Source organism: Physella acuta, unplaced genomic scaffold, assembly GCF_028476545.2.
Source record: "Physella acuta isolate Inbredline_101_S28 unplaced genomic scaffold, ASM2847654v3 ptg000186l, whole genome shotgun sequence".
Taxonomy (NCBI): domain Eukaryota; kingdom Metazoa; phylum Mollusca; class Gastropoda; family Physidae; genus Physella; species Physella acuta.
Window position 1 is genome coordinate 263,748 of NW_026731705.1, and position 16,389 is coordinate 280,136.

A 16,389-nucleotide genomic window follows, 5' to 3' on the forward strand; every position below is an offset into this window, starting at 1 on the left:
GCTTGTTACAACTTCCTTATCACTCAAAAAGGTCCTAACACCTAAATTTCTATTTGGGGGTTTAACCTGCCCATTCCAGTTCATGGCCTACCATTACTGGTACCTTTAGCTAACATTGGACTGACTTCACTATGTTTTCTCCCACAAGTCTATCATATGGTCACCCCCCCCCCCCTCAATCAGCTTTGAGTTGTCTAAATAGGGGGATTTAATAAGCCTGAAAAATTGTGTGCGAAGGTATTCTAAACAAAGTTTTACTTTATCTCTAAGCGTTACACTGGTTATGTAAAAAACAAATCAAGGTCAAGTCTAGTCATTTAATTTTTAATCCAGCGTTTTCATCAAGATCATAAATAGAGAGAAAACTATTTATTATTAATCTTGACGTATCATATTTTCTAGAAATGTGACATTAAATAAATGTTTAACCCGCATGATTTAAGTCTCCTGATCTATCTCTAAAATCTTAATCATTTACAGCGGGTAAAGTTTTATGATCAACACTGGAAATTTTTTTGACTTGCGCAATACGACGGTTTATACAACCTGTACCTAATAAAGCAGGCAGTTTAACTTCTCTATAATTTGTCTTGGATTCTTTGTGTAGACAAACTTTGTCCCAGAATTTAAATAGATCTTATGAAATAAATGTCAGGTACGAATATTTATAGTTTTGACTCATAAATATATACGGCTATTAGAGTATGTTCCCTGCTGAAGTCGTAAAAAGTGTAGAACAAATAAAAATATCAAAATAGCCACCGATAGATTTCAGCGTACAGGTACAGGTAAAGTTCGGTTACTGTGGTCAGGCAGAGTCACGGGAGATATAACTGTTTCATTCTACCGAGAGATAAGAAAAAAACAGGTCCTATATTTTAAAAGAATCGTTATAGCAATAAAATGCCAGCCATGTAGGCTATATAAAGATCACTTCTCTAGTTGTCACAGCACTGAACTTCCACGCGTTAAACATTTTTTTAAAAATACGGTTGCAGTTTTGTTCGTCCGATTTATTATTATTCTTTTTATTATTTAGGTTAGTTTTATTATCTAAACATGTTAGACCATTCTTATTTCAAATAATCTTCGATTTGAGCTAATTTTTATAAATTTGTCTTTAATTTGTTCTAAGATTACTCTAATATAAATGTAAAGAATAAATATTTGATTAGGGAACTAAATTATAAACATTTTAAGTACACTCTCTCTTTATCGTACTTTCTACCATTTCAATCTTTAAAAATTGTGCATATTTTAAATAGTTTAATCAGATATATAAAATAATAACTGACTCACATATTATTTTCATTTTCTTAAAATGAAGTCCCTTTTTTTACAATAATATAAACATATTAAGAATGAGTAGATAATCTGAACTAAAAAATCTTAACCACACACGCATTATTTAGATTTACATTAATAAACTTAGACCCTAAAAAAGGAGATCTAACCTTTGCACCTGGCGGTCCAAGGGCCCTATTAAGCAGAGTTCACCTGTTTACTGTTGAGTTATCAGTCAAGCGCCCTATCGACCAAACAGAAGACTAGCTGTGTGGAACCTACGATACGACCTAAAATACACGAGACTATCGTCAAATGCGGCGTAACGAGCAATGAGGCTGACTATGAACTAGACGTTCAGGTGCCGATTCTATACTATATAAGCCTTTTATTTATGCTTAGAATTTCACCTAGACTTAATCTATACGTTTATTAAACATATTATATATTTACAATAGATATGTCGATCATTCTGTCAGTGATTTCAACCACCGTGGCCACTATTGCATGCAACTGCATTATCATAAACTTATCATTTAATAGAGGAGACAAGGTATGTTATAACTTTATATGATGTAATATTTTAAATTAAATGGGTGTACGCATTATTTTACAATAAAATAAATGCAGGCACTTCTATTTGCCTATTTAAACGAAGATTATTTTTTTAATCATTTACAAACGCAGTTGTTGATACATTCTAAAAATGTCTTGAGTTCAAACCATCTAGCAGATAAGGCTCAATCCCTTCCAACACTAAAAATTAAGAACGAAGAAGAAGAAGACTTCCTTACACAACTGGTGTGTGCATTGTTGAGGATATAATTTCTACTAGTTAAACTTTATTAGGTAGTTATTAAGGGCTTTGTTAATTGTACAATTTTATCGGTAATTATTTACATTTAAATTATTGTTTAAGAGTTTAGCCACGATATTTTAAGTAGTTTCATTCAAGCAAGTAATTTCTCTGCATTAAATTTCCAGTAAGTCAATGGATCACCTCCAATGATTGCTGAAATTACAATTAATTAACCTTGCATCGCTAGGTTTGATAATCGGTACTTTGGTTAATATAATTACTATTTCTATTTTCACAAATTCGAAGTCGATACTCATATAATATCGATAAAGTAGTTAATATATTTTCCCGCCATTAGTAGGATGTGCAAAATTTACATAAATAAAAAAACAAAACTTAAATTCAAGTTTATATATCAGTAATAAAATGTTTTGAAAGTTGCTTACATATAATTCTTTTTTGTTTTTACACTCATTACTCAGTAGGCGATGTGTAGTATCAGAATCGATGCTAGTTTATAAAAGAAAACGCCGATACCTTCTGAAGGTAAGGCTTGCCAAATTGACAAACTTGCAGAAATTTTTCTTTTAATTTTCAAGTTAATTAGAAGTAAATGCAATATGACGATATATATATATATATATATATATATATATATATATATATATATATATATATATATATATATATATATAATTACTATAAATGCATATTAAAATACTTAATAATCGAATTACAACAAAGACAGAATACATGCATTTACATAGCCTACTATTTAAGTTATTAGAAATGTTTTGAATATCATACACGGAATAAAATATTGAATGTAAGGACATTGAAGTTTTACGAATCAGAAAGTTGTTCTTAATAAGAAAAATATTTTGGAAATAATCAGCTATTATATCTTTTTTTCAAAGTGTTAATTATGTAGGTTTTATACTCACAAACGCGATTTGGTTTATACTTCCGGTAACTTATTTAGATTAAAATATTTCAGAATGAGGTGATCCATATCCATAGACAGTATTTAATTTTGTCATTTAAATTATGTTATTGCCATGATAATAATTTGGCGTATTTATTGTACTGTAAGCTCCACATTTGAATGTAAACTTTATAGGATTCGAAATAAAACTGGAGGAACCTCAAAAGCATTTGCTAAACAGGATAATACGATTACCACGGGGAGTGAACAACAGACAGACTAGACGTGACAAAACTAGCCTGTAGGCTGACCAGTGACCAGGTTTGTTAGTGCCGTGGTGGGGGGGGGGGGCGTCGATAATTTGTTAGTTCCCAATGTTGGGCCAATTGTGGGGGGGGGGGCGATAATTTGTTAGTTCCCGATGTTGGGCCCATTGTCCCATAGGACTTTATATGGCAAGGTGACATAGATATAAAGACAGGCCAGTCACTGATTCGTTTGTCGGGCCAGTAAAGCATATTGCTGCTAAACTGAGAAGTTCCGAATTCAAACACCCGTGTACATGAGGCTCTATGTAGTCTGTCGTTTGACCTAATTCTTTTTATCGTCGTCATGGTGATAATGGCTGTCGAAAACGACGAATCCGAATGTTTCATTGTCATTTCAGTAATATATACTTATAAGCGTTATTTCTGCGTATTATTCAACAATACTGACCTCGTTTTAATAATTGACGAAAAGTGCTTGATACAAACCTGCCATTTGTACATTTTGGGTCTAATCGTTGAGAATATCGAGCAGAATCGTATACATTAGGCAAAACTTTAATTACAGTATTTAATATTCTTGTAAAAATGCTCAAAATTATTCTGAACTATAGAAAATTATATATTACGTCCTACTAAATTATTTTCATTAATTAAAAAGTAATATGTAGTTTAAAAAAACCTTCCAAAAAATAACTTTATCGAGTTAACAGCTAACTAAGCCCATCCACTTTGCCGTTTGTATTTAATGGGAATAAATCTAGTAAACGATTTATTACTACTGTACAGTAAATCACGTCACAACAATAGTCCTTTAAAATTACCCCACCGTATCCGTCATATCGTCGTAGCCATTTAAAATCCAAGGCATTTTTTTCACAAATCATTTTCTAGGCTATCGATTAATTTTGATAATTGAAATTCGTATCAAATTCAAGGTAAATACATTTCGTTTTTAATCATTTAAATAATCTTGGACAATATTTTTTTAAACCGTTGGCGTTACTGGGGACAGTAAAAAATCAAGGGGAGACAACTCCAGAGTCAAGCAATTAGGCCCACAACTGCCTTAGGTTATAGAAGCAAATCCAAATTGTTTTTAAAAATTATCATTAGAAGAGATATATTTTAACAATAGTATTAAATTACCTACCTGATAATACGCCCCACCCCCGAACGAAGTAGAGTATATATGGAGAATATGTATTTTTACGAGTTTCTGCGACCCCCCCCCCTAAAATTTCTAGTGCCTCCCTCGGAGAAAAAAACGCGGGAAGAAACACTGTTTCAAATAGTATAGTTTTTTTTTTTTTTACCACAGAACACATTATTAAAGTTGACTAACTCGTAAGGACGGCCTTGGGACTGGAGCGGCGTCGCCCCATTTCCCACATCCAAACGTCACTTCTTATTTTTCCCATTTAGATATATTTATTTCATGTTACAGCCTCTGATACTTGATAGTGATATTGTAGAACTGCTACTAAATTTTATTTTTTGGCTTCTTTAAAGATGTTTATGGCAATAAAAGTTTAAACTGTTCTGGCCATCGAAAGCCGATCTTCATTTCTGCTAGCGATGAACGTCAGGGGTCGAGACTGCGTTACACTCTGTCTCAGCTTTTAGTTTTCCAAAATCCTTGGTCTCCGTTCTCAACACAGATCTAGACTAGATCTAGAGTCTAGATATTATCTAGATCTAGATCTAGAAATCTAGATCTAGATTCTAGTAGATATAATTCTATGTCTAGAATCTAGGGTAAAACCTTAGTTTAGCGTCGGTTATTATTCCGGAATCGTATAGCAGTAAAAAAACAGTAAAACTAAAACAATGCCAAAGTCTGTCACACACTTCCTGAATTCACCGCAAGTACTGTAAACCATACTTTATTTGGCGTCATCTTTTATTTTTATACAAAATGTTTAAAATTTGGATAGATTTATTTTTGTAATCATTTTTACATTTTGTAATCATTTTTACTATTTTCGTAATCTAGATCTAGATTTTTTTACTTGGCCTAGCAGCTAGATATCTATCTAGATTCTAGATCTAATTAATTAATGGTCGCAAATCCGCTGCAAGCAAAAAACATTAAATTATTACATTTGACTTCATTATTTATATTAATGTTTTTTTTATTTTTAGATCTACTAATTTAAATCTACTATTATATTTATTCTTGTTTAATTTTGTCGATTAAACTTTAAAAAATCAAAACATTAATTTAGGCCTACTACAATCGACTTTCAATTTATTTATATTTCAATGGTCAAATAAACCATGGTTTACCGTAACTCTAGTTACCGAAACTCAACAAACATTATCCGATAATTTCCGACGCTAAACTAAGGTTTTACCGAATCTAGTTTTAGTTTTACTGCAATGTCCAATGTAATATGTAATTAAATTATGTAATATGTATACATCTAGCTGCTAGCTAGTAGCTAGACTTAGATCTAGACTCTTAATCTCTAAGATAGAGTCTTAGTCTTAGAGTTAGAGACATAGTATAGATCTAGATCTAGAATTAGTATTAATGTAGGGTAGTAATTAGACTAGAAGATCTAGATCTAGTAGGCCCTAGATCTAGATCTAATTACTAATTTCAATCATGCCTTTTGTTTAAACATGGAGAGAATTATGATGAAGATTTCGGTAAAATCGCGATATAGCGTCGGTTATTATTCCGGAACTGTACAGCAGTAAAAAACAGTAAAACCATGGCGTAGTCTGTCGAGCCGTTCCGGAAACCACCGGAAATACTGTAAACCATCATTTATTTGCCGCCATATTATTTTTAATACATAATGTTTAAAAATGTGCAAGGATTGATTTTAGTTGCATTTTAAATAGGCCTACTGTTTTGCTAATTATTTTGTATTTCTAATTATTTTAAGTGTATGTGCTAATTATTGTTGCTACTAAACATTATTCTAGTTATTCTTACTACTTTTAACTTTAGTTAATCTAATCGTCTTATTTACTAACAGAACAAGAGCTGGTTGTCGCAAATCTTCTGCAGGTTTTTTCTGTTTCTTAAAAAAAAAATAATTAATTACTACACTCGAGTTTATTAATAATATTTAGATTTTCTATCTGTTATTAATTTTCTGTCAATTAAACTGTAAATTAAGTTAAAACATTAATTTAATGCACTTGACTTTATTTTTATTTCACCGGTCAAATAAACTATGGTTTACAGTAACGAATGTTACCGAAACTCAATGAACATTACCCAATAATTTCCGACGTTGTATCGTGATTTTACCAAGATTTCATTCAGCTTTTGTGATCTAGATATCTAGATCTACTCTAGATCTAGAATCAGGACGAATCTCCTAGATCTAGATTATATCTAGTATCTAGATTTAGTGTCCTCCTAGATCTAGGCCTATCTAGATCTAGTAGATTCTATCTCTAGAGATTTGATTTCTAGCTTTAAATTTGTAGCAGTAGCAGTATAAACTTTTACTACACTAGCCTTAAATAAAACAAAAATGCCAGAAATTAAAAATTATGAAGCTAACATAAAAAACAAACCCTACAGTACTAGACTAAATCTAGATTCTATATCTATAATGTAGATCTATATATATAGGCTCTATTTATAAAATTATTGTGTTGTAAAAAAAAGTTGTAAAAACTATCACTGAAATCAGCATAAAAACTTATCTTAATGTTCTTTTATTTCAGGTCTTTAAGTAGTGGGCCCTGTTCTATAACTAGTAACAGCCTAATACTAATATTAGTAATTAGGCATTAGTGTAATTTAAAATTGCTAGGAAACTAAAAACTCTTCAGTAATATCTTAGAGCAAAAAACCTTGTGTAAAATATTGTAAATAGCTAGATCTAGTAACCTGTAGACTAATCAATTATAAAATGAAACTTAAAACTCCTAACATAATCAGGGCTTATTTTCATTCAGTTGCTATGTTGATGCATTGTTAAGAGATGAATTAACATGAATACAATTAATATATTTCTCTAAATTACTTTCCATGCAGGCCTATAACTGTTACCTACATTTCCAGGTAGATCTAGATACAAACATTTCTCCCCTGTGTTGCAAACATTTGACCGTTTAAGGTTACATCACAATTATAAGAAACATTTTGTGTTCTTCTTTAATTGTTCATAATTCATCATAAAGTTTGTCATTCTGTAGTTCTATGCTAATGACAGTTCCACCATAAATGTTGTCATTCTGTAGTTCTATGCTAATGACAGTTCCATCATAAATGTTGTCATTCTGTAGTTCTATCCTAATGACAGTTCCATTATAAATGCCATTCTGTAGTTCTATGCTAATGACAGTTCCGTCATAAATGTTGTCATTCTGTAGTTCTATGCTAATGACAGTTCCACCATAAATGTTGTCATTCTGTAGTTCTATGCTAATGACAGTTCCATCATAAATGTTGTCATTCTGTAGTTCTATCCTAATGACAGTTCCATTATAAATGCCATTCTGTAGTTCTATGCTAATGACAGTTCCATCATAAATGTTGTCACTCTGTAGTTCTATGCTAATGACAGTTCCATTATAAATGTTGTCATTCTGCAGTTCTATGCTAATGACAGTTCCATTATAAATGTTGTCATTTATTAGTTCTATGCTAATGACTGTTCCATTATAAATGTTGTCATTCTGTAGTTCTATGCTAATGACAGTTCCAACATAAATATTGACATTCTGTAGTTCTATGCTAATGACAGTTCCATCATAAATGTTGTCATTCTGTAGTTCTATGCTAATGACAGTTCCATCATAAATGTTGTCACTCTGTAGTTCTATGCTAATGACAGTTCCATTATAAATGTTGTCATTCTGCAGTTCTATGCTAATGACAGTTCCATTATAAATGTTGTCATTTATTAGTTCTATGCTAATGACTGTTCCATTATAAATGTTGTCATTCTGTAGTTCTATGCTACTGACAGTTCCAACATAAATATTGACATTCTGTAGTTCTATGCTAATGACAGTTCCATCATAAATGTTGTCATTCTGTAGTTCTATGCTAATGACAGTTCCATCATAAATGTTGGCATTCTGTAGCTCTATGCTAATGACAGTTCCATCATAAATGTTGACATTCTGTAGTTCTATGCTAATAACAGTTCCACAATAATTTTGTTTTTCTCTCTCCAGAGCCTGAAAGAACTTCCATAGTGGTGTGTGCTTTCTAATATTGTCTAAGGGTCAAGTGGGGAGTTCAAAGGTCAGTTCCATTATATCTTGTATGTTGGTCTAAGAATGTATTTAACCATAATCTTCTAAAGATGACCCTCATGATGTATTCTGTTTTCCACATCATTCAGTGGCTATTTAACCATAATCTTCTAAATCTGACCAGCATGTAGGATTGTGTTTCTCTTGAATGGCTAATGGCTGTCTTTATTTATTTTATTGAAATAAATTGCTATTTTATTGAATAAGATTTTCAGTTAGGGTTTCTGTCTCTAAAAATTGTATTTTCATTAAATTGTGTAGTTTTGAATCTTAAAAACCATAACAAACCATAAGCCATTTAATCTGATCACCATAATTTCTTTACAGATATTGGTAATTTATCAACAACTACAAGAGGTCTAAGTGACCACACCAGTATGGCCAGTGGAAAAGACTTATCAAAATGTTTTACAGGTAATGTCCATTTGTTTGCCTTTTATATAGAAAATGCATGCATCAAATACAAAATGTTATCAATGAGGCTAGTGAAAGTTTCTGCAGTGATGAAGTCCTTGTGTTGCTTTAATTGCATGATGGTGATGGTTGAGATGGTAGTGACAGTTGGATGTTGTAGATAGTTTTCATGTTTTATGTTTGTCAAAGTTTCACAGCTAATGAAATGTTCACAGTAATAAAATTGTTTTGTTTACCTGTACAGGTACACATGAAGTACAAGAATGTCTTGAAGGTCAAGGTGAGGTAGATCTACACACACACCTGGCAAACTGCAAGAAAAATCCTGGCCATAAAAACTTTGTACCTGTAAATCAGTTAAGTCTTGAACATTTTCTTGGTTACCGTGACAACGATGTGTATGACCTCACTAAAGTCCTGGCTGACCAAACTGTCAGGATAGCCGTTAAGTTGACCAGTCCAGACAGACCAGAGTTTGTACCAGGCACTAAAGAACCATATCCTTGCTACAACACCAGGGGACAGAACTCACTGAGGACAGGGACTGGGAAGGTGGAGAGGGTGACCAAGTACACAGAGGGGATGGACGGCTACAGAACTTGTCCATGTCCTGAATGTGACCACTCGGACACACCCAGCAATGTGTGGTGGGAGGTTAGTGTGTGGACATCCACACATGTGGTGTTTGATGATAGTGAGGCGAGGCAGTCCAGCTGTAGGTTGTGGTTTGATGATGATAAAAGTCCAGTGGTCAAGATTTATGGGTGGGAGGTGGGCGAGTCAGACACTGAGGAAGACGTGTGTAGTTTGTATTGTGTGACACATGACGTAGATGTAGGTGGTAAACTGGAGGAGATGGAGTGGCGGTTTTATGGTCTATGTAAGAAAGTAGAGGACAAATACAAGAGTCGTAGAGATGTGGTCAAGCTGACCATTATAGTGTCACATCCTCATGGCTGTTCTAAGCAGGTCTCTGTAGGTCACTGGGTGGACAGGCAGGCGGGGCGTGACATGACCAGGTACACGTACACAACGGCCACCTGTCCAGGTAGCAGTGGGGCTATGGTCTACAGACTGGGGTGGGGCTGGGGGTCTGACCATCCCCACAGTGGAGCTAACTCTGGTGGATTAAATTATAGTGGGGTGTGGTGGGAATTGGACTTGTAGTTGTCTGCTCTTGTATAGAATGTAAACAAACATGGCGCCTGTTGAATGTCTGCCTTTTCTAGAATGTAAACAAACATTGCGCCTGTTGAATGTCTGTCTTTTCTAGAATGTAAACAAACATGGCGTCTGTTGAATGTCTGTCTTTTCTAGAATGTAAACAAACATGGCGTCTGTTGGATGTCTGTCTTTTCTAGAATGTAAACAAACATGGCGCCTGTTGGTTGTCTGTCTTTTCTAGAACGTAAACAAACATGGCGCCTGTTGAATGTCTGCCTTTTCTAGAATGTAAACAAACATGGCGCCTGTTGGATGTCTGTCTTTTCTAGAATGTAAACAAACATGGCGCCTGTTGGTTGTCTGTCTTTTCTAGAATGTAAACAAACATGGCGTCTGTTGGATGTCTGTCTTTTCTAGAATGTAAACAAACATGGCGCCTGTTGGTTGTCTGCTCTTAAAATATTTCTTGACATTATTGTAGAGCTTTATTAAACTTTTAATTAATTATCTCGTTATTTTTATCAGAGAAAAAGTTGTTGATTGTTTGATTGGGAGTGGAGAAAAAAAAATGTCACAATTTTTGTTGTAAAAATAAAATATTAACGTAAATAAACAGTTTTCAATCAACTAGTTTTCTTTCTCATTTTTGTTTGTTTGAATTTTCGATCTAGCGACGCTCAATATTGACGCTAAAGTTTGGATCTAGCGACTCTCAATATTGACGCTAAAGTTGGGATCTAGCGACTCTCAATATTGACGCTAAAGTTTGGATCTAGCGACTCTCAATATTGACGCTAAAGTTTGGATCTAGCGACTCTCAATATTGACGCTAAAGTTTGGATCTAGCGACTCTCAATATTGTCGCTAAAGTTTGGATCTAGCGACTCTCAATATTGACGCTAAAGTTTGGATCTAGCGACTCTCAATATTGACGCTAAAGTTTGGATCTAGCGACTCTCAATATTGACGCTAAAGTTTGGATCTAGCGACTCTCAATATTGACGCTAAAGTTGGGATCTAGCGACTCTCAATATTGACGCTAAAGTTGGGATCTAGCGACTCTCAATATTGTCGCTAAAGTTTGGATCTAGCGACAATATTGACGCTAAAGTTGGGATCTACCGACTCTCAATATTGACGCTAAAGTGTGGATCTAGCGACAATATTGTCGCTAAAGTTTGGATTTAGCGACTCTCAATATTGTCGCTAAAGTTTGGATCTAGCGACTCTAAATATTAACGCCAAAGTTGGGATCTAGCGACAATATTGACGCTAAAGATTAGATCTATCGACTCCGAATATTAAAGGGACGGAGTGGCCAGCAGTAGTGAGCTGGACTGCTATCCCGTTAGTCTCGAGTTCGAACATGGTCAGTAGAACGTCCCTGAGTCCACCCAGCTCTGATGGGTACCTGACTCACGTTAGGAAAAGTAAAGGCGGCTGGTCATATTACTGACCACGCTATCTCTTCATATGCCGTGGTCACAAAAACAAGTGAACTATAGTTCATCTTCCCCAAAGCTTGAACCAACGAGTAGGTGGTTAAAAACAATGCCAATAGCAGTCAAAGGGAGATAACAATTAAAATAGAAAATATCTTTAAGAAACATGAATAATGTACCTTTAAATAATTTAAAATAGTGTCCATGTAATTTTTTTTGTTTTATGTCACACAAAGTCAGATATCTAATTATTATAACACAAAGTCAGATATATAATTGTTATCACACCGGGTAACACCAAGACTAAAGCTTTGCAAAATATATTAAAGAAAAATTATTAATTAGATTTTTAAAGGGGTGGCTGACACTAAGTGTATTATATAAATAAATAATAATATATATATAATATATAAACATATATATATATAAACATATATATGTTGACTATCAGGACCTCGCGGGGCACAGGGCAGGTGAAGTAGGGTTCATCTGTTTCTTTGTCCTAAGCATATGAAAGGATAGTGTGGTCAGAGACATGCTCGGCTAGAATCGTTTTTTAAACGATAAATACATGTTGTCAGAGACTTGGCGGGACACTGGGCAGGTGAAGTAGAGTTGAGTAGGTCACATGTGACGTCAGTATATGAAGGGATAGCCCGAAATCGGTGTTTTCGGTGTTTTTAAAAGATAAATAAAAGATAAAAAACATATTTTTGAATGTGGGGTCTGTTTTTTGTGACGATAAGTGACACTGCAGTAGCGTACCGAGGAGGGGGGGGGGGGCGGTAGGGGAGGGGAGGCGGGGGGGGGGGGGGGGAGGGGAGATGGAGGGGGGAAGGGGGGGGGCGAGGGGACATATGTTGGGGCGCCAAAATGGTTTGGAAAAATAAATTGAAAGGTTGAGGGGGGTCAAATCGAAAGTTTGAGTGGGGGGTGGGGGTTCAAATAGAAAAGTTTGTCCCCGGGCGCCGGGAAGGGTCGCTATGCCTCTGAGTGACAGACATGATGTTTTTTGATGGATGACCCCCGAAACCCACAGTTATCCAACGAATGACGGGTATTCTAGTATACACTGAAATACGATCTAACAAACCATGTCGACAATTTAGAGCCAGAATCTGTTTATGGTTAGTGCCGACAATTTAGAGCGAGAATCTGTTTATGGTTAGTGCCGACAATTTAGAGCCAGAATCTGTTTTTGTTTAGTGCCGACAATTTAGAGCCAGAATCTGTTTATGGTTAGTGTCGACAATTTAGAGCCAGAATCTGTTTTTGTTTAGTGCCGACAATTTAGAGCCAGAATCTGTTTTTGTTTAGTGCCGACAATTTAGAGCCAGAATCTGTTTATGGTTAGTGCCGACAATTTAGAGCCAGAATCTGTTTTTGTTTAGTGCCGACAATTTAGAGCCAGAATCTGTTTTTGTTTAGTGCCGACATAGCAGACTTACAGATACTATTTTTATCACGAAAGTCTCCTGTTAATTTTCTTGTACCGAGTCCTTAGAATGCCCACTCTAGACTGTCGGAACAGCTGTAACAGCTGGACATAAAGCTGACCACATTATCCCTTTATTCTCACGAGATGGTCAAATTCAAGTTTTGAACAAATTCTTCTATCTACATAGAAATTTTATTTTATGAACTCGTGTAACAACGGCTGATAATGAAGTGCTGGTATAGTGCTCATCTTGAGATCACGTGTCACCCTAGTATAGTGCTCATCTTGAGATCACGTGACACCCTAGTATAGTGCTCATCTTGAGATCACTTGACACCCTAGTATAGTGCTCATCTTGAGATCACGCGACACGCTAGTATAGTGCTCATCTTGAGATCACTTGACACGCTAGTATAGTGCTCATCTTGAGATCACGTGACACGCTAGTATAGTGCTCATCTTGAGATCACTTGACACCCTAGTATAGTGCTCATCTTGAGATCACGTGACACTCTAGTATAGTGCTCATCTTGAGATCACTTGACACGCTAGTATAGTGCTCATCTTGAGATCACGTGACACGCTAGTATAGTGCTCATCTTGAGATCACGTGACACCATAGTATAGTGCTCATCTTGAGATCACGTGACACCCTAGTATAGTGCTCATCTTGAGATCGGCAAGAACTTGTATTAAACAAACAAACTTATAAAAAGTGAGACATATAGTTAATATAGCGAAGTATATGTTCTAAGTATCATGACGTGGAGATAGTTAACACAAAAGTATGTTTGAACAGCTCAGACATATTGATTTTGCGGTAAGTGTCGACATATTCTAGTTGCTGAGTTCGTTATTTGTAACCCTTAAGTCGCTTGTTCTTATTTTCAGTATCCAAATTGCTCACACGATATATAGGTGGCCCACTGACACACCCACTAACAAAACAACTAACACGCCAACTGACACGCTTGTATCTAATGAATAACTTTTTTTAAAATGTCACACCTAGGGTAAACATTTCAATCAGACATGAAGGCAGTAGTCTATATTCTTCACTTTGACAGTGTATAATTCATCAATACAGATGAGAATTTGATTTGTTTATTTTTACGTTTTAATTGTTTGTCTTTCTTTAAGAAACGAATGAAGTCAGATATTTAAATTTTGGGACTGCAATAATCGAATGATTTTATTTGTGTCTGCTATGTTCTTCTTCTTCTTCGTTCTTAATTTTTGTGTGGGAAGGGATCCCCTCCAAATGGTTATGCGCCATTGAGGAAATTGACTCTGATTTCAGCCTGCTTTTCTTTTTCGATTTGCCATATATATATATATATATATATATTTATATATATATATATAAATATATATATATATATATATATATATTTATGTCATACAGAAATTAAAAATTACATCAATGTAGTAGCTAATATAATTACACAGCTAACGAACTCAAAAATAGTTAATTTTAATTTAAAAACCTAACTCATTAAATGTAAAGTTGTTCTAAAAGTAATCAGCCTAAGTAAATCATTAAAGCTCAACTCACTTAGCAAATCGTAAAATAAAAATCCTTACACTAACTAAAAAATAAAAAAAATAGCATTTACAAATTATTGATTACAAATCTTAGCATCTTTTTTATATAAGAAGATTAATATTATGTTTTTCATCAATTTTGTTTGTTAAATATAGTATTACATTGCCTATCTGAAACAGTAAAATAAAACAGTTCGAATTTCGGGAGTAGATTGATACCCATCAGGATATTGTGTGAGGAGCGAATACACATTCTCTACATCCCTATCCCCTGCCAATAGAAGAAGAAATCAATAGGAATATACAGTTTGAATTGCTCCCTAAATTAATGAAAGGCTGTCTACTGCCCTGATATAAGTCATCATATAGGTGGCTCATGGGAAATCTCACCCGATAAACATGCATGTATAATTTGAGTATTTTATAGAAACATGTAACATCAAATATTTTATAGCAATATGTTACATCAAATGTTTAATAGCAACATGTAATATCAAATATTTTATAGCAAGATGTAACAAATATTTTATAGCAATATGTTACATCAAATATTTGATAGCAACATGTAAGATTGAATAATGTATTTCATCATGTAAGATTGAGTTTGTTATAGTTGAGACATAAGTAGCAAGATCTCACAAGCTGCTCTATACAACTCTGTGTCAGTATCACCGATCTGTGACAGACAACGGTACATACGATATTTTTAATTACATACATTAATGACAGGCAGATCAACTGATTGATGTTAGAGCTAGTTTTAAGGAAGACAAAGACAAAGAAAAAGACTAGACAAAGACAAAGACAAAGCTACACAAGAAACACACGGGTGAGTAGCATAAGAAGACTCTTCCCAGGTCAGACTACGTAAATAGAATACACTTCCATTAATAGCCACCTTACTGACAACAACCTACCAAAAATTAAAACCTCACCCAACAGACACCTAATTTGAATTACACGAATCGACTGGTAAACTGTCATGGCATGGTATTGTTTAAACGTTAGTGTTTCCGTAGACATTCTTTAGACAGGAGTTTAGCAACAATTGACTTAGACCAAGTGTATTAACCCCTTTAACACGAGTCATCTATCAAATCACCTGAGCGACAGATCACCGAACACTTTACAACTCTCTACCCGTCTATAATCTCTAAATATAAAACGTTGAAATAAATAATATCAACTGAATTCGACTTTTACAAATGATTGTTATTGACGTCAGTTTTTGCCGCTGTCAGATGACATTCAATTGGACGCGATGAGATAATCTGGAAAATTGTCTGCAACGTTTGTACATCCCCACTGGCTGTAGCAGTTTGTGTCATCTAAAATTTGGCATCATGTCAATGTGTGGGGTCGTTACCCAATAGTCTAGAGAACAATTTGATCAACTAGATACAAACTGCCCCAGTAGCTTTCCGCTTGATTGCCAGATAAGTAAGACGGGAGGTTTATGGCTGTGGGAGTTGTTCTGTACAGTAACGATAAAATAATTTACTGTAACCTGTGGGACCTCGGGCTATGTTTTACTGTGTTATCTAAATGCTGGATTTGGGTGGAAAATTTGGGATGTCGATTTCAAGAAACGACTGGAGAATTGGGTGATGATAGACGATGACAACATGGGCAGGGCAAATCAACATACAGAGATCACGTGACTATTTGAATACAAGGGATCATGTGATGACGTCAACTGAAGATATTGACTAAGTTGTGATTGATCTTTCTCTGAGCTCATCATAAAAAAAGTCAATTGGAACCTTTGGTAGTTACCTTAGGCTGGTGCCGTGCGGTGTACCGATGGTGTATGCAACGTGTCACTAATCTCAGCGTTAGAAAAGTCTCTCACATAGTTATCTTAGTCTCGTGACATG

The 16,389-nt window shown here is 34.7% G+C and overlaps 2 protein-coding genes across 6 annotated transcripts in view; both read left to right on the forward strand.

The window, feature by feature from the left end:
* The first annotated feature begins 944 nt into the window (after positions 1-944).
* Positions 945-16,389, forward strand: part of LOC131936721 (uncharacterized) — a 302,556-nt gene continuing 287,111 nt past the window's right edge. Inside the window, exon 1 of one of the 3 annotated variants that reach the window (XM_059293783.1) lies at positions 945-967. The gene's annotated coding sequence lies outside the window, so the exon portion shown is untranslated. Of the gene's footprint in view, positions 968-2,527; positions 2,630-16,389 lie in introns of those variants that run through there. The other 2 variants (XM_059293785.1, XM_059293784.1) reach the window with 2 other exon arrangements.
* Positions 4,659-10,677, forward strand: LOC131936723 (uncharacterized). Of its 3 annotated transcripts, XM_059293792.1 has the most exons (5): positions 4,659-5,032; positions 8,429-8,498; positions 8,837-8,923; positions 9,168-9,203; positions 9,242-10,677. In XM_059293792.1, exons 4-5 carry the CDS (start codon positions 9,174-9,176, stop codon positions 10,088-10,090), a joined length of 879 nt encoding a protein of 292 aa, XP_059149775.1. In that variant the 5' UTR covers positions 4,659-5,032; positions 8,429-8,498; positions 8,837-8,923; positions 9,168-9,173; the 3' UTR covers positions 10,091-10,677. The 3 variants fall into 3 exon arrangements, with proteins under 3 accessions (XP_059149775.1, XP_059149773.1, XP_059149774.1); XM_059293790.1 differs by having other exon boundaries at positions 4,793-5,032; positions 9,168-10,677; XM_059293791.1 differs by having other exon boundaries at positions 4,811-4,916; positions 9,168-10,677.